The sequence below is a fragment of the Sylvia atricapilla genome, chromosome Z, assembly GCF_009819655.1.
Source record: "Sylvia atricapilla isolate bSylAtr1 chromosome Z, bSylAtr1.pri, whole genome shotgun sequence".
In the NCBI taxonomy this organism is placed as follows: Eukaryota; Metazoa; Chordata; class Aves; order Passeriformes; family Sylviidae; genus Sylvia; species Sylvia atricapilla.
In genome coordinates, this window is record NC_089174.1 from 82,561,874 (window position 1) to 82,584,265 (window position 22,392).

The window sequence follows — 22,392 nt, forward strand, 5'->3', positions numbered from 1 at the left end:
TGACCACAGAGCTGACAATTCAACCCAAGGTGCTCCGTGTACCTACAGTGAACATGGAGCCTGCAGGATTTATTGAAGTCAGACTCAGCATTAGTAGACAACATGAAAACATTTCAAATTTCTGGATTTGAGCAAGTTTTCGGAAACACAGCCACCACATCTGAAGACGCAATATTGTTACTGAAACAAGCACTCAGCCCAGGTGTGCAAGAAACACTGGAACCATGACATTACTCACAGAATCCGGAAACAGAATGAAAACTTTGGGTTCACAGAGATGCAGTCATGTTACACAAGGATTTTAAAAACCAGAACTGTCTCTATAAAAGTCATCCAGTTCAGCTTTCATCCTGATATTACATCCATGACAAGGACTTTGGAGGTCCCAAGATCACAGAGATAATTTATATTGGTACTGACTTTACTGGAAATCTAATCACTGTTTCAGTGCCTCATCACCTGTAGAGAACTTCTTCCTAATATCTAATCAAAATCTATCCCCTTTCAGTTTGAAGTCATTCCCCCTTGTCCTATCACTACACGCCCTTATAAAGTGTGCCTCTCCATCTTGTAGGCTACAGTAAATTCTCTCAGAATGTTTTCTTCTTCAGGCAGAACAACCCTGATTTTCTCAGTCTTTCCCACAGGGGTGAGGTTTCAGCCTTCTGATCATTTTTGTGGCCTTCTCCTCTGGACCCATTTTAACAGATCAGCATCCTTCTTATGCTTGGGTCCCAGAGCTGGATGCAGTACTCCATTTGGGCTGCTATGTGGCTGGAGTGGAGCAGGAATAATCACCTTCCTTGACCTGCTGGTCACAGTAGTTTGTATCTGAATTTACATTGACTAAGAGATTTTACATTTACAATTTACATTGACTTGAAACAATTTGCAAATTAGTCCATGAATCCACAGATCAGACCTTTAAATGGTGCTAAACATAAATCTTCTATCATCTGTAACAAAAGACCATGCAAGGAAAAGTAGATTTATTACAATTTCTGAACACAAATTTATGAAACACTTCATGAAGCATAATCTTTAAGTTATTCCAGTATAGCCATTTACCAAAGAGCTTTTGTTAACTTGGAAAAACTGAAGCTGAAGAAAAAACCCTGCAAAACCCTACAACAGCATTTAAGCTTCCTGGTCGTGAATTTTCTCTCACACACCTGACTATCTGCAGCAGCTCAAGGATGGCATGTGGCTGCTTCTAGCAGCAGGCAGACCCTTTAATAAGGCATTTGCTACAAACATACCAAAGGACTCCTTACACTGAAGGAAGGCAAAGAAAGGAGTAGAGGCTTTTATTTCCCAGGGCCAATCCCCCTCAATTTCCTGCCACCAAAGACTTTTTCCCATGGAAAGCAAGATGTGAGCTATGAGGAGGAGAGCTCTTCTGGCACCACCACAGGGAAGCTCAATGAACAAGACGGAACAGACAATGGAGAGAACAAAATCCTCTTACGGTAATAGAATTTGTAAAGTCAGGGGTGGGGTGGGGGAGGAAGAAAGAGATATAGGAGAAAATACTGTAAAATGCTGGGAGAAAAGTTTTTCACTAGAGAGTTTGAATAAAACATTAGCTAAATCACATTTGGCAGTCTCAGCTGTCTGCTGTCCCAGCCACACAGTAAGCAAGGAGAGGCAGCACTTCAGTCCATGGGCAGGAAGTTCTGCAAATTCTGTACACAAATTCTGTCCCCCTCACACCTTCCTGCCTCCTCCTCCCAAGCTCATACTCCCTTTCCAGTACTAGTGCAGTCAAAAGTACTCGACAGAGCCGTGCTGTAACAAAAACAAAAGCCAGGGAGCCTTTCTTGCACAAGAATTTCTGACTGGCAGTTTGCTGGCCATAGCCAGTCCCAGTGACAGCTGAGCCCAGCACAACAGGCTCTGGGCAGCATCCTATTTATGTCTCCCTGCACTGTGAGGACTTTAAGCATTTGCCATCACAATTCAGTGCTGTAGCTTCAAGAACAAGCTAGTTGCATTTTAGATGGTCATAGTGACATGAAACCTTACGTTACGTGAGAACATATAATCGTCTTGGCCTAGTTTAAAAGAGCCAATAAATCCACCTTTGTGCCTTCTTTTTATTTGTAGTAAAATTCATACTCTCAGGTACCCAGCACCCTATGAATGCTTGTCTTGAGCAGTTCAGCTCCATGGTTGCTCCTAGTTTGGCAGTTCATATGCTGTCCACTGCACCAACACAGCACCAGCCAAGCCCTGTACATGGAGCAGCTTGAGCTGGGAATGTTCTGACACAGGCTCACTGCTCCCTGAGCTGTCCTCATCCCAGCAGCACAGGGTCTGAGCACTACCAGGAAGCTGCAAAATACAGGGAAAAGATGCATGAACAGATACCAGAAAAACATTTCTCAAAGTTATGAGCAGATGGAGTTCCCCCCACCAAGCCTCCACTCCAATATAAACTTGCAGGTATCTATTATAATGGTTTATTAAATATGGAGAAGAAAGTGTGTCAACTATAACTATGTGAACAGAGATAGTTTGGCAGGCTACTAATAACAAATGGCTTTAGAGCACCCAACACCTATTATAGCTGTTCTATTAAGGTGTTTTGTACCTACAGGTCTACTGTTACACTAGAAGTGGCTCTGATGAAAACAGCTTTCTATAGAATTCTTCTGTCAAAAAGTATAATTGCAAGCAACTAGGCATGTGTCTCACAGCAATGAGACCAGATGGCCTGAACCTTTTTCTGCGTCTCCAGTTAGGGGTATTCAGTCCATTCCCTGAACATTTGCCCAAGGATGGGCTCTAGACAAAGGCAGACGCTACAAGCAAAAACATCCTACCACAGCTTTGAACTTGGAAAGCAGATGACAGAGTAGACTAATACACTCAATTAAAGAATGGGGGTCTTCAATACGTAACTTTTTTAATGTTTCCAACATTGAACTACCCTCTCTCTTAAAAATGGCTATATCTCTCCTAATGTAGTTATTTCATTGCCAAAGCATGCAGGTTCATATTTTCAAACAGAAATACAAATGCATCTTCTGGCCAGCAGATAGGTACTATCCTCTCTCACAAGTTGTGTGACAATCAGGATCTCCAGGGCCACTGTTCTGGACTGCACCTCACTGCCAGACACTGCACAAACAGGGAAAGCAAACAGGCACCATTAGCATGGGAGTGTTGAACACAGACATCCAGTAAAAAACATCCAGATGTAAAATTAAAAATGTTTGCTAAACCAGTCTTTCCCCTGAGCTTTCCCAGAGAGCCTCGTTCCTGTGCATTTACTTTCCCCAGTCCTCCTGCTCCCATTTCCTTGGTAAAGGTCTTATTTCAATCTTGTGTGTCTGCTACCACAAGGCCAGCCACATCCATTTACAGATTCTGAGCACTATTGCAATACGTGGACCTTGGGACTGTCATACAAGGGAACAGTGATGCAACAGCAACCACATTCCATGCTCCTGGAGCCAAGTGTCAAAACCACTTCACTTCAGCCAGACACTGGCAAAAGTCTGTGGGGCTCCTCAGACATGTCCCAAGGTACTTCAATCCCCACAAAGTTTAGGAAAAGTCTCGTTTAACCACAGACACAAGATGGCTTTGGCATTGAGCAAGTGACTTCATGTGCTGCCAGAAAGTTCAACATTCAATTTCCTGCTTATAGGTATACACATCCTGTAGTCTGCTTTTAAACCTCCAGCTTTCTACAGCGCCATCACATGAGACTTCAGTAGAGGTAAATATTAGAAGACGCTGAGTAGTTCTGACATTACCTTACTGTATGATGGTACTAAAGCCTCAACATCTCTTTCCTAGTAGGGTCTAGGAAAACCTATTTAACTCTGTGCAGAAAAATAACGTTTCATTTTATCTTAACTTCATTATAATTGATCAGTGTGTTTGGAAGACAAAGTAATGGACTTGAAGGAAGCAGATGAAAACCCAACCATTTCCATTTAGCTGCAAGTGTTGCTCAACCGTTTCCACCAGCATTTAACTGCTGGTCTCACTGTCTCCAGCATACTTGGTGTAATTGCTCAATAAAATTGTAACTGTTTATCTTTGCATACTTAGCTAGCTAGTCAGTTCAAACCACAACACCTTTTCCCAAGATCCAGGTGCTCAAAAAACACCATTAAAACTCCATCTCCTTTCTATGACCTTAAACTTTTAGGTGAACTTAAACAATTGACCTTAGCTCTCTTCACTCACTTTTTTTTTTTTTTTAAACACTCTACTCATACTCACTATTTACTAATAAACCCTTAGTCTGGGTTCCCAAAAGAGTTACAAGTCTAAGGAAGCAGACTGATGTAGCCTGAAGAGGCAGCGAACACCAATTACAAGTTATTTCTTTTACTTACAGGCCATATTATCACCTCATGTTTAGTCCAAATACATTAGCATGGCCAAACTTCAAGTCAGCTTTTCAGATTGTTACACTGGTATTGCCTCTTGTTGGAAGGTTTATTTAATTAACACAGGTTTACAGCAAGAATTACATTTTTCATGTGGGCTAAAAAAAAATAATTTTTTTAATGCTTGAGGCATTCAAAACCACAATGCACATTTGAACAAGCTTTCCAGAGATTAGTTCATGAGAAAAAAAAATAGTAAAGGGTGGTTCCTTTGCCACCTTTATCCATTTGCTATTTTCTTAAATAAAGAATTCATAATTTGAATTCTATGTGTTTTGACACATTTATCTTCTGCTTTGTTCATTTCACTGTAGTTACTTTAACCTGTTGGCTTTATATTAGTAATATACATTAAAATCCTAAATAAAAGAAGCCAAATTTTACCATATGGATTCAATTTCCTTACATTTTACCTACTGTGACCTCAATTCAACTTAACACAAGCAGACTGTAAACAAAATAATGAGAAAGACAGTTTAATCTTGCCAGGCTAGTAAAATGCACTATGAAAGACAGAAAAATGCTAGTGTCTATAATGTGCCAGGTATCAACCCTGTAATTAGACATAGTCAGAAGACAAATGCAAGTCTTTTGCTTAAAAATGCCATCAAATATTTTTCTAGTATTAGGCAGTTTTTATTTAATTTTTCTCTGAAGAGAATTGCACATATATTAATAAGTCAAACATATACACATACCTACATAAAAGGACGAGTAACTTGTGGACACTAGAATACTGTGATGATAATTTAAAAAAAAAAAGATAAAATAAAATAAAAGGCAGCTAATCCAAAAGGTATTCATCCCTATGCTTGCAGTTGGAATAAAGAGTCGCAAGTTAACAGGAAAGGTGACTGCGCCTGCAGCCTTCTGCAGAGCCCCAAAGGTAACTTTCATTGTGTGTAATCACACCGCAGCACTGCCACAACCCCACCCATCAGCAGTGGTGGCAGGGCAGAAAGCCACTGCAGAAGCCGAGTGGAGGAACAGGAAAGTGGGGCTGGAGACCATCAGTAGAAAGGGCAGGGCACAGACAGAACTCACTGCTGCGGCACTGGGAGATCCAAATTCAGGCTTGTCTGCCCGCCCTGTGCTCACACACTGCTGCCCACACCTCTGTGGCACTCCTCTCGGCTATTTGCATAGCAAAACCTCCGGCTTAGAAGCAGTCAGATCACCCTAATTGTGCTGTTTAAGACACCTCAGCCAACACACAGGGCCAGAGTAAAGCACAAGGCTTACCGTGGCAAAGAGGGACCCCAGCGACTGAGGAAGGTAGGCGTTTTTGACAAGAGCTACTGATGCTTCACCGAAGGCAAACTACTCGAAGTTCACAATGGAGAGCATAACACAAAGGTTTTCTGCTTCTGTTGTTACTTCTAGGCAGAAATTCAATGATAGATAGCCGTTTAAACAATAGGTAATTAAGATAATGCCCTGCAAGTGCTGCACAGGTTTACTGGCTAAGTCAGGACCTTGTTCAATTTCTGTTTTAGTCTTGAAAATGCAAAAAAAAAACCTGATCTGCATTACAGCTTGAGGCCAGAACAGTGATTCATAAATACATTTGTAGCATACCTGTACTACCCAGGGGCTAGTTAGAGAAGGCTGCACTTGAATGCAAGAAAAGAGGAAGAAAAGAACAGAGGCAAGGGAAGTGAAAGAGAGGGGAAGGAATGAGCAACTCAGACCTCCTGAAAGAAGTTTGGGGGGGGAAGAATTACCAAATGGATTCAATATGTTCAAATCATTGGAGAGCTGAAATCAAAAAGCTTCCCATCACCAAACTCAGTACAGTAACCAACTGAAAGAAATGTGGTAAGGTGTAGCTTAAAGAACAGAAAAGAAGGACGACAGGCAGAAAATGTGGAATAAAAGAGAATCTGCAGAGAAAGCTGTGTCTGGGTCACTGAGTAACTCAGACTGTAGAGCTGTAGGAGTCTTGGTCTGAGCCATGACACTCCAGAGGACTGAAACACCTGTCTAGGAAAAGCCATAGAGCAAGAGCACCACTTAATCACTGAATAAATTGGAAATCACCATGAGAAAGACTGCTGTGTAGAAACCCTCAGCCTTGACATCTGGTCTTTATTCTTCTTTTGACAATTCATCATCTCCTGGTTCTTTCACAGCCAGTCTGTTGCAGGATCCTTCTACCAAGGTCTGAATAAACCATCTGCTCACTTTTTCCACATTCTGAAAGGAGCTCCAGAAAACACCTGAAACGTTGCAGCACATTTTTCCTTCAAGACACAAATATAAGCATGTGAATACACCAGGAGATAAACTGCAAGAGCACATCTGTCTCTGTCTGCCTGGATTTTCATTCCCAAATAATTATTACAGTCCAATATCTTGAAAGTCTGTAATTCAAAGTATTTGACTTATAGGCAAAATGAAAATTTTTTTTGGTTGGGTTTTTTGTGGTTTCAAGGGTGGTGTTTTTTTTAATCTTTGTGGTGAGAAGAAGACTTGTACATTAGAGATAATAGAACTGAAAATTTAGCTGCAGCTACGGACCCAGGCAACGAGATTGAGTGGTTTAAATACAAAACTGGCTTCAAATTCACAAGAACATAATGAAATTATGTATGTTGCATAATACTTATATATAGATATGGTAAGTTTAGGTGATGAGCAGGACCCAGAGGCAGAGAAGAACAGAGCCATGGCAGTTCCTGCCCTCCCTCCAGCATTCCTGGCTCCCCTGAGAAGTCAGCTGAGCTGCTTGTTGAACAAGTCCCAAAACTGCTGTGCATTCAGTAGTTGTTTCTGCAGCTGATATGGCTCAGCACAAGCAGGAACCACAAAACAAAGGGTGGAGGAGGCACAACATCAGGCTCACAAGCTGGAATCTCATTCCAAAATCTCTTAGCTTTGTTGACTTTGCTGGTGCACACAGAGGCAGAAAGGCACAGTGGATGGAGATCCACCTTCTTTGCTCCTGCTTCATGGGTGAGATGAGAAATCCTTACAAGAAGAAGGCAGGTGCAGTGTACCTGTGCAGGTACTCAGTTCAGGGGCAGTGCCAGGCCAGCAGTGACCTCAGTTATCACTTGAGGCTTGCTTGGCTGCCTTCACTGTGCAATAAGTGTTTGCAAAGTACTGGAGCTGATAGTGCTGGCTCCAGGGTAACCTCCTGCCAGAATTCCCTTGTAGGTCACTTCAGGAGCACGCTGCACAGGCAGGCAGGCACTGCTTACAGGGCACTTGCCCATGAAGCTTCTGGACAGCCCTGACCTTTATTTCTCATCTGCACACATATCCAGTAATATGAATTAATTTTTCCTTCATCAGGAGGTAGAACCACGAGAGAGAACAAGATCACAAAATGTTTGAGCCTTGACTAAACAGACCTTTGAGCAAGGTTTGAAAAGAGCAGACAGATCTTGACCTTTTAAGTCAGTACATATTTACTGAAACACGAAGCTGTTCTGAGTGACAATGACACATCTGCCATTGCATAGATCACTGCAAAATCAGATACAGAGTGAACAAGATGTTGCTCCTGACTTATCAATAAACCAAGTACTTTCATTTCCAGGACAAGTCTATGACAGCTGCACCCAAAAGATAATTTTTTACCCAAACCATGCAGTCATAAGTTTCTGAGAATTAGTATTTGTTCTACTAAATTTCCTCTAACCTGAGAGGAAATTTGTCCATAACCAGAAAAATTAATTTATTCAAGATGCTTTTTGCTTATGTCTACCTTATAACCCAGAGTAATTCCTTTGGAACAGCCTCCTCAACACCTTGAGCACATTTTCTCTAATCAGAATATCACAGTGACAATGCTAAATATTAATTGTGCAAAAAATATCAGGAGCATATCAGAAGTATTATGTAAACATCCCAAACCAAGTATTTTGCTTGAAACAGCAATATTAAGACCACCAAAAAAAGGGAAGCATAACTAGCACTCAATCACTGTTATGGCAACAACAGTACAAGCAATATACATAAACTTAACACCAAACTAAGTCACGTGTTTGCAATTTTTGAAGTCTCTAACCAAAAAAAGAAAATTGCACGCATAAGGGCTGGGCGCAGAATTTTGTAATCTTTTGTATAGCTGCAGTTTGTTCCCTTTCTTCTTCACAAAAAATCAAGACTTTTGCTCAGCTTGTAACAGTTCTTCCAAGTTTTGCGCTGGTTTCCAACTCACATTCTATGGACAGCTTCCTAATAATGAGGCATTTACTGCTGCTAGAGGGAGTGGAGCAGAGTGAAAAGACGGATAGTCCATCAGCAGTACCATGCCCACGTGAGATTTTACCATTCCTGTCCTGTATGGTAACCATTTCTGTGTAGACCCACTGCCATAACAAGTTTTGTTCATCACAAGTATTCCTCCTCCTCCTGGCCTCCACAATAAAGGAACACACATGGAATACCTTCTACTTAATTTGTAACAGTTTTCGTACAAATGGTCAACTTTCAAAAAAATCTGTACTTTATAACTTGAGGAAATTATATTTAAAAGCCTTGATCATATGTAAATTTGCATCTGAAACATGCCCAAGAAACTGTTGAAGACAAATTCTACCACTGCTGTAGGAACCAAAAATTCTTAACTACCCATTTCTTTGTCCTTTTGGGGAGTCTGGATAGGTCTGCCAATGGGCAGCATTTGCAGCCTGGACAGAAGCAGACAACTAGTCAGCACCTTCCCCACTCAGTTGCAGGAAAAAAAAAAATACAGACAAGCAGTACAGAAATCCACCTCTGTTTTTATCAGAAACTTCTGCACGCATTTATGAAGCTACTTGATTTTGTTCAGAAGTGGCAAAAACAAAACAAAACAAACCTCCCCCCACTCCCTTCCCCCCAAAAAGAGGAAACTACTAAGTGTTATTGCCATGGTTCAATGTTATAGGAAACACCAGCCCCCATTTCGCCTGTTACTAACCACAGCACTAAGAAATTTGATTCATTTTATTCTAGGACAGCTCATATCTGTGTAATCTTCAGCAAAACCATGTGGTCTTACTTCTCATTTTTTGTGAGTAGATACACGTTGAAGCACAAGGGGCTGATTTTACAAGTGATAAAAAGCTGTGCGTTTTCTGAACTATTTTAACCCATTTGTTAAAATCATCACCATCACTACCATAATCAGAGGTGACATAAATTAGCAGGCAGTCACATCCAGTCCTTGAAGGTAAGTTGTCTATCTACCTTCAATGATCAGCTGCCATGCAGCTTTGAATGCCCAGCCAAGGCTGGTTCTTCTCCAGTGTCCACTAAATCTCAGTGAAGATATCTGTGCTCTGCTGTGGCCTGAAAAGCAGTATTCAAAACAACTTCTTAGCTCAGATGTAGTGAAATCGTGTGTAACAGTGTGCCTCCTTTTAAAACAGCTGACATTTTTCCTCCGTAAAATCTTTGCCTGAGATTTTTTTAAGTATAATCCCTGCTCTACCCAGGACTCCTTCAAGTTCCTTTTCACTTACAGCACAATCCACCCATGATGATATTTATTCTGCTATACTGTGTTGAGAAGGTATGGAATTTTAGAACTGCTTACCACTGAAGAGAGACCATCCAGTTAGAGTTTGGGCTGGTCTTGAAAAAACTAAAAATCTGAGAAACAAGCAGCACACATTGCAAGTTACATCTCATCCCCATGGTTTTGAGGCTACACAAGTCAAGAGCAATTTTATCATCTACAAAAAAAAAAAAAAAAAAAAAGGGTTGAAAAAGGACCTTGAATCTCACTTTGTGTAAAAGAAAACCATTTATCTTTCTTGAGTAGTCTAGAACTCAAACTCTTCAAATTTTCTTACCACTGTAGCATGGCCTGGCAAACACTGCCATGCCTTTGCTGACACGGATTTGTGAAATTACACCACTAAATACAAGATTACCTCGAAAATATTTCTATAATTCAAGACTTTCTGGGCAACAGAAAGCTGAGAGCAGCCCCAGCCATTTCAGGCAGACAGGGCACAAAGGTGTCAGCAGCACCAGAGCAGAGGCAGCTGGGGACACCAGGGCAATGCAAGAGATGCTCCTTCCTGTGTGCCCCAGTCCACCCTCGAGTTCTGCTTGCACATTTTCCTGCCCACCACGTGCACACTTTCCGGACCTCTCTGTGCAGTAGTAGCACAATTTTAACCTGATCTGCCATTCTTCCAGGTACTGGAGCTCATCCCTTGTTCCAGCTGCTCCATCGTGGCGCCAGACCTGCCCACAGGCTTATGCTGCAAACCAGGCTAGGGACCTAATCCAGCCAAAAATAATTCCATAGAAGGAGTCAAAGTCACTTCTTCCAGCAGCAGGCTTGACTGAAAGCACACTCCAAAACCACAATTTCAGGGTGAGGTTCCAGAGCAATTTTAACACCACTAAATTCTGGCTACCACAATCCCACCTGGCCAGAAAGTCCCCTGCCTCAGCCAGCAAGTGAAGCTCTGAAACCTGCAGTCACCCTCTGCACAGACCAGAGGTGAGTGCAAATCCAGCAATGCAAATCAGCTCTGCCAGGAGAGATTAGCTTCCTAACAGATTGGGTATTCGTGCTGGCAAGAGGTGAGGTTGTCTTCAGCAGCATGACAGAGCAGCTGAAGACAAGTTCAGGCTGCTGAAACCTCACCAGTTGCAGCAGTCAGCAGCATAGCAGGGGATGGGATCCCAGTGCAAACAACACCAGCTAAAAACAACATCTTATCAATGATGTTGACCCTAAACATAGCATCATGTTTTAAAAAAATCTGTGTCCTTGATTAGTTCAAGGGTTATTTGCCATGTTTCTAATACTTCAGGCAGAGTATAAGGTACAGGTAGCTCCAGTACTCATCTATGATTCCTCAAAACATTTTTGAAACAACACCCTTAAAACACAAGTGAAACATTTGCTGGTCCAAAGTTTGACTGTAAAACCCTGTGGAAAACCAGTTGCCTTTATAAAACACATTTCTGTACAGAGTCTGGGCAATTCCCATTCCAGCTGTCTCTGGATTAATCTATACTCTCCTCCCAGAAAAGGAGGTTCCAATCCCACAAATACAATCAGTTTAGAGAGCAGATTTATAAATCAAGCAAAAATGAAGAAGGTTATTATTCATTTCAGGAGGAATAGACAGTCGAGGATTGATAGCATGCATGACTACAAATTCCTCCACACACTTTGAAGCCTGGGAAGAGTTGTTTTAAACACCTTCCTAGATTATGCCAAAGTTTTACTGCACTTTCAAAGAAGCAGGTCAGAGTCCACAAGAGAGGGCTGGCAGAGACCACAGCCTTCATCACTCACTTTAGCAGAAGCCTGCTAGATGCAGCAGGCCAAGATAGGCACCTGAGATGAGGACAGAAGTTTCTAACAGCTTTGGAGCCTGCCTGGCAGACAGGGCAGGACCACACCTGGAGGCAGAAAGTCTTTATGGGCTAGCAGCAGTTTGCCAGCTGCTGTGAGTCAGAGCTCTGAAGTGCTCCTTAAATCTGATTCCTGAAGAATTTATAGCTGGACAACCTCAGCTTGAGCAATAAGTGATAACAAAGAACTGACACAATCCCTCTGGATAAGTACTTCTTGCATATTCATTTGAATGAATCAGTAATTTCACACTGAACTCGGCCACCAGCACAGGTTCTTAATGGCTGTTTATTTGCTTATATATTTCAAAAGAAGCTAAACATTTCACTGTGCAGAATTTATAGGAACACCATCTGGTTCAGTATCCCATTCCCTCCTTCTCCTGCCACCTTACCAAGGCTGTTGGCCACTAGACAATGCACTGCAGGCACTTCATCACCAGGGCCAGGGCACTCCTGTCCTGTGCCACAGCAAATTCAAAAGCTCAGCTGGAGTAGAGCCAGAGCAACCTGTTGGCCTACAGCACAGTCCTGTCCTTGTGTCAGACACTCAACAGCCCCCTTCTCCTCCCAGCAGGGAAAAGAAGGCAGTCTGTGCTCAGCAAACCTCTCCAAAGCCCAGCTGGCACCACTCTGAAGGGGACACGGCTGTTTTCTGAAGGTGAACACCAAGAGCCAAGGTGCAGGAAGTGCTGACCCATGAACGGGCTGTGCATGACACAGCTCTTGTACCAGCCTGTCTTATCAAGGATCAGCAAACGAAGTGTGAACAGCAGGCATCCCTCCCCGGGATGGGGGCACCCTGCCCCTCCAGCCATGGTCCCCAGGACAGCGTGGGCACAGCTCCTGCCCTGTCCAGCACCTGCACTTTCACTCCACAGCATGCAGTGGTTCAAGGATACCTGTTCCAAAACAACAACGAAACAGCCTGAGCAAGTGAAGCAAACACAGCAGGTTAATCATTTCCTGCAAGGAGCAAGCACAGGAGAGCACACTTGCTTATCATCACACTGAAATATGACCCACCAGTCCTGCCTGTCACTGACAGGCCTTTTTCTTTCTTTTTTCTTTTCTTTTTTTTTTTTTTCTTATTTTTTTTTTCTGTCTTACATGCAGATTATTCCTAGTAAAACATAGTCAGCTTGAATCAGCAACAATATAAAGCAAACTTTGAGCTAGAAAAATGTAACTGAAATGTAACTGAAACCCCACTTAAGAGAAGAGGGGAGCCAAAAATCTGCATGGTTCCTATTCCCTGCCTCAAGTATCGGACTTGATGCAGCACACTCACACATGCTATAAATCCTGTTTCCAGAGCAATATTAATATTTCCTGTTTCAACAGCATTCAAGTAGCTTTAAGCATGCTGTAACACAGCTCAGTCCTTTCTTTACCAGCAGACTTCAGGGGAGATGAACCTGCTTTGTACAAAAAGCACACAGAGAACCACCCCTACCAAGTGAATTATGTGCACTTGGTTAAACAAAGCAGTTAAACCTTTTGAGTTCTCATTCAGCAGTTTAATTATTAGCAACCCACAAAAAGAGTGGAAGAGATAAACAGTGTATTTGGTTGCCAAATAACACCCATCAATAAAAAAGGAGAAAAGTGTTGTCAGAAGTCACAGGCACTACAAGAAAGCATACACCCAGAAGAATACATATGCATAGGACACAGCAAAACTTTTTTTTCTTTTTTTTTCTTTAAGTTTCAAAAAACTTTACAAAAAGCCCACCAAAATTCCATCTGTTTTCACTTAGGAAAATCCTATGGAACTTTTACCAAAAGGCATTTCCCCCTTTTTAAACTGAAAAACAGCCATTTGTTTCCCTGCACTTACTAGACATGCAGACAAATTTATAGGGTTTTTTTTATGTTAAAAGCTTTTTGAAAACCACTGGTTTGCAAACTTCCACATCCTGCTGAGCAAAGAAGCTAGGTGCAGTTTCATAGAGAGGCGTAGGCTCTGTTTCACTAAGGTTTGCCCTGCCTGTCTCCACAGGCAGAGCAGCACTCCCTCATGAAGCTTCGTGCTGCTCATATGTCTCATCTCCAAATTCTAGTGCCAAACAGTAGCAGTTCTGGGAGCCAGCACCAGATGTAAAAGCAACGCCCGTATCACTGGATACCCAAGTCTGTTTTCCCCTGTGTAAACCCATCATCCATGCCCAGTGAAATTTTCTTTCTAGCCTCAGCAGCAGAGGTGAAGGTTTATCCGTGTCTCCAACAGAAGCATCTGCTGATGTTGGAGCACCTAGCTCCATAGACAGGGACCCAGGGCATATATTAATTCGGCTACAATGAGCATGTTAATGCCTAAAACCCTTTTCAAATCCAGCCACTCACAGCCTTACTCTCTGCAGCTTCACTACATTCCTGGAAGTGCAGTGAGGCCATTCTGACAGTTCACAGAAACTTAAACATTTGTTTCCGCACACAGATTTCAGGGAAAACTAGCTATGAAAGGAGCTGAGAGCATCAGGAAATGAGCACTCTCAGAGATACACCACTGCCTGATTTGCCATCTTCCCGTGTTCAGAACTTTGTGTTTAATTTGTGAGGCACATCTGAGAGTACTTTTTTGTCTTCATAATCTTCCACAGCACCAAGAATTTTTGTTTTAAAAGTGGCTCACACCTCTAGTTGTAATCTAAATCCCAATTCTCTGTAGTTTTGTGAACCTCTGGTTCTGAATGTGCTGGGATTGAGAAATAAACCAGGCAACAGCTGTAGCCAGATTGGAAACCACCACATAAATTCAGTTGCAGTGGGCCTGTTAACACAGTTTCGGTGGTATAAGCTTGCTTCCTTGTAATTTTATGTTCTCACTTGAACTGGTACTGGAGATAAATATCTGTCTGAAGGGCTCAGTGGAGCACCAACAGAAATCTCTTCTGCATCTCTTTTAAGCTATTAACAGCAAGCAGAGTTGGAGGCACCTTTCAGCAAGTGGTCCAGGAAGCCACAAAACTTTCACCCTAATAGACCAAGGAAAGGCTCTGGGAATCTGCTCTGAGCTCTGATTCTCCCATGGACCATGCTCATCTTGAGCTAGCACCAACCCAGAAAGGGGCTGCTTTGATTTCATTCATCTATTTCCTTACTTTAAATATGGAAATGATCAGCTCTAAGATTATTTTTTCTCCTAGATGTTCTTTGTGTTGCAATGTCAGCAAAGCTTGTAATGTACAACTACTTTTAAGTTCAGGCTATGTCTTCCCAGTTACTCACTGTGCTACTAAGTCCTATATTCAGGGAGATTTCTTTTCCCCCAGTGGTATCCATCAGTCTATAAAATGCATCCAAAATTTACATATGCTTTCTTCTCTAGTTATCAAAATGAAATGCTACTTATAACCATGCACCAGTTTATATAAGATCTGGCAGAAAATCATGATAGTAAAATCCTAGCATTCTTCAGAGCAATACACAAACTCTGCTAGGAGGTTGAAGCCAAAGTCAAAAGTCCAAGTCAAGTTAAATGTTTAAAACAGTTTAGGTCACTAAAGCAAGGGGTCTTAGAAATTTGATAGCCTAGCTTGGACAACTTATTAACTCCTTAGGAAATCCAGCATAGATGTGGTGTTCTCAACAAAGGGAACTGTTTGTCAGAAATCCAAAGTGAAGCTTTAGTTATGTAGGGAACCTACAGTTTATGACGGGCTTTCATAAGTGCCCAGATAACACTAGTGTAAGTTTTCTTGTTAGGGAGCCTTTTCTTTTTCCATTTTTTAAGGTGTTGAGTCTCTTCACTTTTCAAAATGGCAGCCAAATGCAGTGCAGATAAAGCATATGTATTTCTCTAGACACATGCTAAAAAAATCCCAAACATGCACCTCCACTTGTCACTACCAACAAGGCTATGGCTTGCTCTTTAAAGTATGGAGGTCTCCATGGAGTTTTTGGTGTATTTTTTTAAAATATTGCCATCCATCTGGCATACTTAAGGAGCCTTTGCCTGGTCCCTTGAAAGGAATGTAACTTCAAAGGTTCCTGCAACAAAAATTGCACTCCAAAAATTAAAGGATGCAGTGTGGCACAGCAGCCACAGCCTCTCACTCAGGGAAGGACTGAAAAACTGGTGTATCCCGAGCAAGCAGACCTTGCTGGTCAGAGGGGAGGCACCATCATAAAAGACAAGTGTAGTCTCACCCACTCGTGCACCTAGGGCAGGGAGACCTGACACCAAGAGTGGCTACAACTCAGAACATCCCCATGGTAACCAGAACAAAATGCTCTCAAACTACTAGAGCAAAGCATAAGCACTGAGAGGATAGACTGTATCCTCAAAACTATATTTAGCATCCTTAGCATGGTCATTCTTTCCCATAATAATTGAGGCCTACAGTCCTTAAAATACTCTGTGCAGCTCTGGCAATAAGGTAATTCACCCTCAGCGCCCAGGCAGGAACAAGACTCAAAGGATGAGCCCTTTGCTTTAAGCCAAAGCCTAATCTTTGGCTATATCAGAAGTCATGACAGACTGACTTTCACCTGTCCAGACTCACATATTCTGAGACCAGCCAGGCCAGATCTACACAGAGAAGCTCCTGCTGCTGGAGTCCTTATGGGCATAGAACAATTTCTGCAACTCAGGCAAGTGGACAGAGTCCAGGCTGAGGCTGGAGCACGATGCTGCACACCTGGACACTGCCCAAGTACACATGCAATGGCACAAGCCAGCTGTGCTCACTTCACAAAATAGCCACTTTTGTTAACACAATACGCACTGAGACTACGTAACCAGTGAACACACACTTTCACAAGGATCTCATCCACCAAGGATCTCATAACCTACAGGCAGGTTGCACAAACTGCCCCAACAGAGGACATCAATAGGGTGAATCTGTCATCAACATGGAGAAATGCCCAGAAGACCACAACATTCTGCAAGCTGAAGGTATCACTGACAAGCGCCACTTTTTCTACTTGCCCTCGGTGAAATCAAGGTGGCTCCTAAGACTCTTAAGGAGTTTTATGTTTCTTTCTAAAAGGAGGTTTCAAAACCGGTTTCAAACAAAGCTACTACGATAAGAACTGGGAAGTTGCTCATCAGATCACAGGATGCCAGGGTTGTCGCGAACTTTGCAAATAATTTGTGTGTTGCCATTTTGCAATGACTGAAGTATCAGAGGCATTTCTCGGAGGAATGACACGGCCATGGGCTTGCGCTGCTCTGCCCCACAGGAGCCAGGAAAAGCACGGGCAGGTGCAGGATCCCAGCACGGCCGGGAGAGACCAGCAGGAGGAGGAGGTGGTAAGGTGCTTCAGGGGATTTTCTTAAAACCTACTTTTCGGAGCAAATGCACCATCTCTGAAAAGAGATGCCTCGTACCTGCACAGTCTCTCCCCCCATCCTCAAGTACTTAAGAGTTGCAAAGGTCTAAGACAAAGTTATAAAACTAGAAAGCAAAGGTTTAATTTTATAATCCGAAATTCCGAAGTGATAATCCAAAGGTTACCAAGTTACAACCTGAAACTACAGCCATAACTCAAGTTACAAGGTTACAACACAAACCCGTACCTGCAACACCAAGTTACAACGCTAAAACCCGGAGCTCGACCTCTGGTCTAAAACGCTCGAGCTGCAGCGCGGAATTACAGCCACAATCCATTCACAAAGTTACAGAACAAAACGCGGCGCCCAGTGAAAGCCTGCTCAAAACCCAGCCGGAGCCGGCTGCGAGCTTAACCTAAAAGGAGCCGGAGCGCTCTGCGCGCTGCCGCCGAGTCTGCTGGGCGGGCTTGATTCCTCCTCCAACTCTCTCTTTTCAGCATTAAACCGAGAGAAAGCAGCAAGGCAGCGGAACACCACCACCAACAACAAAAAAAAAAGAAGAAAAAGACGAAAAAAAAAAAAAAAAAAAGAAAAATAATCTAAGGGAAGTTCCCGAAGCGCTTCCCCCCCCGCCCCAAGGACCGCACTCACAGCCGTAGCGGGGCCGCTGCAGGGACGCCAGCTCCTCATGGTGCATCCTGCCGGGAGGGACGGCGCCGGCCCCCGCCCGCCCTTCTTATGCCGGTCCCGGGCCCCGCTGATTCGCTGCGGCCGCGCCCGCCCCGGGCCCAGCCCGGCCGCCGCCACCGGGGAGGATCCGCGGGGCCGGGCCGGGAGAGGGCGGGGAACGGGGAAAGGGGAAAAAAGGAAAAGAAAAAGAAACCCACACAGGAGGGGGGGAGAAAGAAAGTGAGAGAGGAGGTTAAAAAAAACTAAAAAAAAAAAAACAAAAAAAAACTAAAAAAAAAAAAAAAACCACAAATAAAACAAAACCTAAAAAAAAAAAGCCCCCCGAAAAAAAAAAAAACTAAAAAAAAACACCTAAAAAAAAAACACCCTAAAAAAAAAAAACACTAAAAAAAAACCCATCCTAAAAAAAAAACCCTAAAAAAAAATAAAAAAGCGCGAAACAACGAACCAAACCCACGACCAAAACGACACGCGCGCACGCACACAAGAAAAGCGCTAAATACTCCACCCCCCCCCGAAAACACAAAAAAACCGAACAAACCGCCAAAAAACACACACACAAAAAAATCAAAGCCACCAAAAAAGGCCCCCCAAAAACCCAATACAAAAAAAAAAAAAAAAAAAAAAAATTAAAAAAACCCCAAAAAACCCAAACAAACAAACCACCAAAAAAAAAAAAAATCAAAAACCACCAAAAAAGCCCCCAACCCCCTCCAAAAAACCAAAAAAAAAATTAAAACCCAAAGAAAACCAAACAAACAAACCACCAAAAACGCACACACACACAAAAAAATCAAAATCACAACCCCCCCAAAACCCCCAAAACAAAAAAAAAACCCCAAAACACCAAAAAAAACCACCACCAAAAAACCAAACAAAAAAATCCTCACAAAGAAACCAAACCGAAACAACACCACAATAAAAAATTAAACAAAAAACCCTACCAAAAAACCGCAAAAAAACACCCCCCAAAAATCCTCACAAAACCCCCAAATCAAAACAACAGAGGCCCAACAAAAAATTAAACAAATAAAAACCCACCCAAAAATCCCCAAAACAAACAAACAAATCCCCACAAAAAACCCCCTCCAAACCAACAAAAAAATTTAAAAAATAAAAAGCCACAAAGAACACCCAAAAAATAAACTAACAAAAAAATCACCAACAAAAAATTAAACAAAAATCGCCAACCCCCATAAAAAAAAACAAAAATATTCCCACCAACCTCCCCCAAAAACCCAACAAAAAATTAAACAAATAAAAAACCCACAAAACCCAACAAAAATGTCCCCACCAAAAACAAAACAAAAAACCCAACAAAGAAATTAAACAATTAAAAAGACAAAAAACCCCAACCAAAATTCAACTGAATAAAAAAATCCCCATCAAAACCAAAAGAAAACCGACCCAACAAAAACTTAAACAAATTTAAAAATAACCACAAAAAACACCCAAAACAAAAACCAAACAAGTCCCCACCAAAAACAAAACAACAAAAAATCAATCAAAATTTAAAAACCCACCAAAAAAACCCCAAACCAACCAAAGAACCAACACCACCACCCCAAAACCACAAATACACACAGACACACAAAAAAAACAATGCAGGAAAGCCCCAGGTCAGAAAGCAGGAAAAGATGAGAAAACAAAAAGTCATTTAAAAAACAAACCAACAAACAACAACAACAAAAGAAAACAAAAAAACCCCACTCTCACCAAAAAAAATCACAAACAAAAAAAAAAAAACCCAGAACACCCCAAAACTGCAGCCCCAAAGCAAAATTTAAAAAAATAAAAATCAACCAAACCCCCCCCAAACACAACCACCCCAAAGAACAACAAAACAACAAACTAAACCTCCCAAAACCCAACAAAAATCCCATGACTCAAAGGAAAAAAAAAAAAAAAAAAAAAAAAAAAGACAAAAAACCAACCAACCAACCAAAAACAACTCCAAACAAAACTAAAACAAATTCCTCCAACCAGAAAACCAAAAAATTAAGTGAAAATATACTAAACCCACTCCCTCCAAGAGCAAGCAAAGCAAAGAAAAGGAAATCCCAAAACCAAAAATCAAAAAGAAGAAACCTTTTCCTCCCAAATGCAGGAAAGAATCCCAAACCAGGAATCCATGCAAACCCTCTGACCAAAAGGGAAACAAACCTTTTCAAACCACCAAACAATTTAAATAAACAAACTTCCACAGTGTAGAAGGCCAAAACTCCCCTATGGTGCTTTGGCAGAGCAGACTCTGAAGAGAGGTGAAAACCCAAGCCTGAGACTCCCTCCTGTAGTTTTGTTTGTTTGAAAAAGTCTCACTCCCCATAAGCAGTGCTTTTGCCAAGCCCCCACCATGATCTGCAGGGCACCTTTGGAGTTGGGTGTACCTGTGTGGACACAGCCCATGTTGGTGCTCCTTTCTGAGGGGTTTTGTGAGGGAGCCAGGCACATTCCCCCATTTGAGACTCTTCTCCAGGGTGTCCTTGTCAGAGAGGGCTCGATTTTGGACAGCTGAGCAGCAAATCCATGAATCAATGATTCACGTTTTGTGGCCACAGGCTCCCAGATCACTATGAAATGCACCTGAAGATGGTCAGAGACAGAGGTTTCTCAAATGGAGGTGGACTGTAGGGCAGGACTATATCCTCTTGACAGTCACTGAGCCCCTACCATGAAGTCTTATGGAAGACAGGATGAAGTGGCATCTGTGCACAGCCACAGGCTGCCTGTGGGACACAAGACACCTGAGCAGGCTTGTGTTTTAATGACAGGTGCCAGGTGTGTGTGTTGGCAGGTTGTCTGGAAGATTGCTGTCATTTGTGTTTCGAAATAAAGCAGTGCTGGATCTATAAAGTCTCCCCTGCAGTTTTCCACAGGTTTGAGGATGTCTGTAGTTTGTTTGTGAGGACTTTGTTTTGCTCATTCAATTTTTTGCTCATCTCTGGCTGTTCTGGGCATGGCTCACTGGGGTGGGGAAAGACACTCCTCAAAGTAGTTAACATATGGATTATTCAGGAAAAAAAACCCTGACAGGGCACAGGAGAAAAATAGCACCTTGTTGTTTTTCTTGAGGTGCTTTTGATTTCCTGTGCTCCTTTTTCCTCCATCCCCAGAGATCACAGAGGATGACTTACAGTAGAGGTGGGTGATGCAAGCACCAGTAGAGCTGAAGTCTGCACTTGGCTTTCTGAATGCTTCCTTGAGTTTTAAACAAACACCCATTTACTTGCTTGCTCTCCTATAGAAGGGTGATCAAACCCAACATGGAAAAGAATAAATTTGTTTCCACAGTTTAAAGGGTTTATTGAAAACCTTGCATTTGCTTTAAATGACCATTTCTACAGCCTTTTACTCTGTTACACAGCCTAAGTCAAGGATGTACTGTAGAACACTTTCTCCATCTCTTTCATCCTTTAGCCAAAGAAAGATACTTCAAAGTTTCCTTAAAAATATATTTTCTGACTATATTTTTCAAGGGGCCTTTTCCCCCTGAAGAATTTCATTTTGACACAACTGCATCTTGTTTCAAATAAAAACACTTCTCTCTGAGAAGTGCTTGGCCTGGTCTGAAGGTTGTGTAGAAGTGATGTGATACATGACAGAGGGGTGTCTGTCCTGAGGGAACAGCCTGCCAAAGCCCCAGAGAGTCTCTGTGTGATATTGACAGTCTCTGGTGAGCTTTCTTATTCTCTTACATGCTGGAAAGACAAGGGTGAGTGCACTGACACCTTTGCTGAGAAAATGTCCATCCCTGTCTCTCAGCCTCTGTGCTTGCAATGTGTCCCCAGCCTCCTCCTCTTCCTCCTGCTCACAGGTGTCCTTGCTCTAGGTTGGCACCAGCATTTTTATCACCACATGGGGCTGACTCAGCTAGTTGTCCTAGACTGAAAAATACTTTTTTTCTTTTAGTAGGGTTAATTCTAAGGCCAGCAGTTGGTCTGCTGTTTTCACGCAGCTGCCTCTTGAATGCAGATGCCAGGTTAGAGCAGGGGGCAGACCAGGGTGAGAAATGAAAGGCCAGGGTAGGGAGAAGTGAGAATGTTTTTCTGGCAGCAGTAACCTCTGTAATGCTTGCAGAACTACAGGCATGACAGAAACCAACTGCTCTCAGTGGGAACTGAGACAGGTAAAAGAATATTGGAGTAACAAGCAGCAGCCGTGCAGGCCTGCTCATGACATTCTGCATTAGGTTTGTTAATCCCTGCTTTTCCGAGTTTAAAGGCAAATTCCATCCGCTGTTCGTGGAATGAAGATTTAAACACCTCTGGCAGGGGCCAGGCAGAGAAATTGCAGCCTGTAAACTGCTGGGTGCTCTGTGTGGGGTGAGGAGCAGCCCCTCTGCACCTCCCTCATCACCTTCCTCCTCCTTGCCCTTCCAAAGTCCTACTGCAGCTGTGACTGGCTGGAAATGCCTGTAAGAAAGGCTCTGCATTCCCTCTCTTTCTCACAGGAACTTGAGTGCAGTAGAAGATTTAAAGTCAACCACAGATTTTGAGCAGCCTACACCAGAGCTAACACTATGGACACTACATTCTTTTTTATGAGCACACACAAACACTTCCATACGTTACAAAGAAGCCTGCACCAAAGAAATCAGTGTAGTCAGCTATCTAGAGTAAATGTTTGAATGTGAACATTTCCTGTTCACACTCAGGTCCTTTAATGGAGCCTGAGATCAATGTCCTCACCATATTATCA

General features: G+C 42.5%; 1 protein-coding gene across 3 annotated transcripts in view; it reads right to left on the reverse strand.

The window, feature by feature from the left end:
- The window catches only part of IQGAP2 (IQ motif containing GTPase activating protein 2), a 127,570-nt gene extending 109,862 nt beyond the window's left edge, over positions 1-17,708 (reverse strand). For all 3 annotated transcript variants that reach the window (XM_066339072.1, XM_066339071.1, XM_066339070.1), the window contains exon 1: positions 17,656-17,708. In XM_066339072.1, the coding sequence (XP_066195169.1) occupies positions 17,656-17,701 (46 nt within the window). In that variant the 5' untranslated portion in view covers positions 17,702-17,708. The remainder of the gene's footprint in view (positions 1-17,655) is intronic.
- Between the last annotated feature and the right edge of the window lie 4,684 nt (positions 17,709-22,392).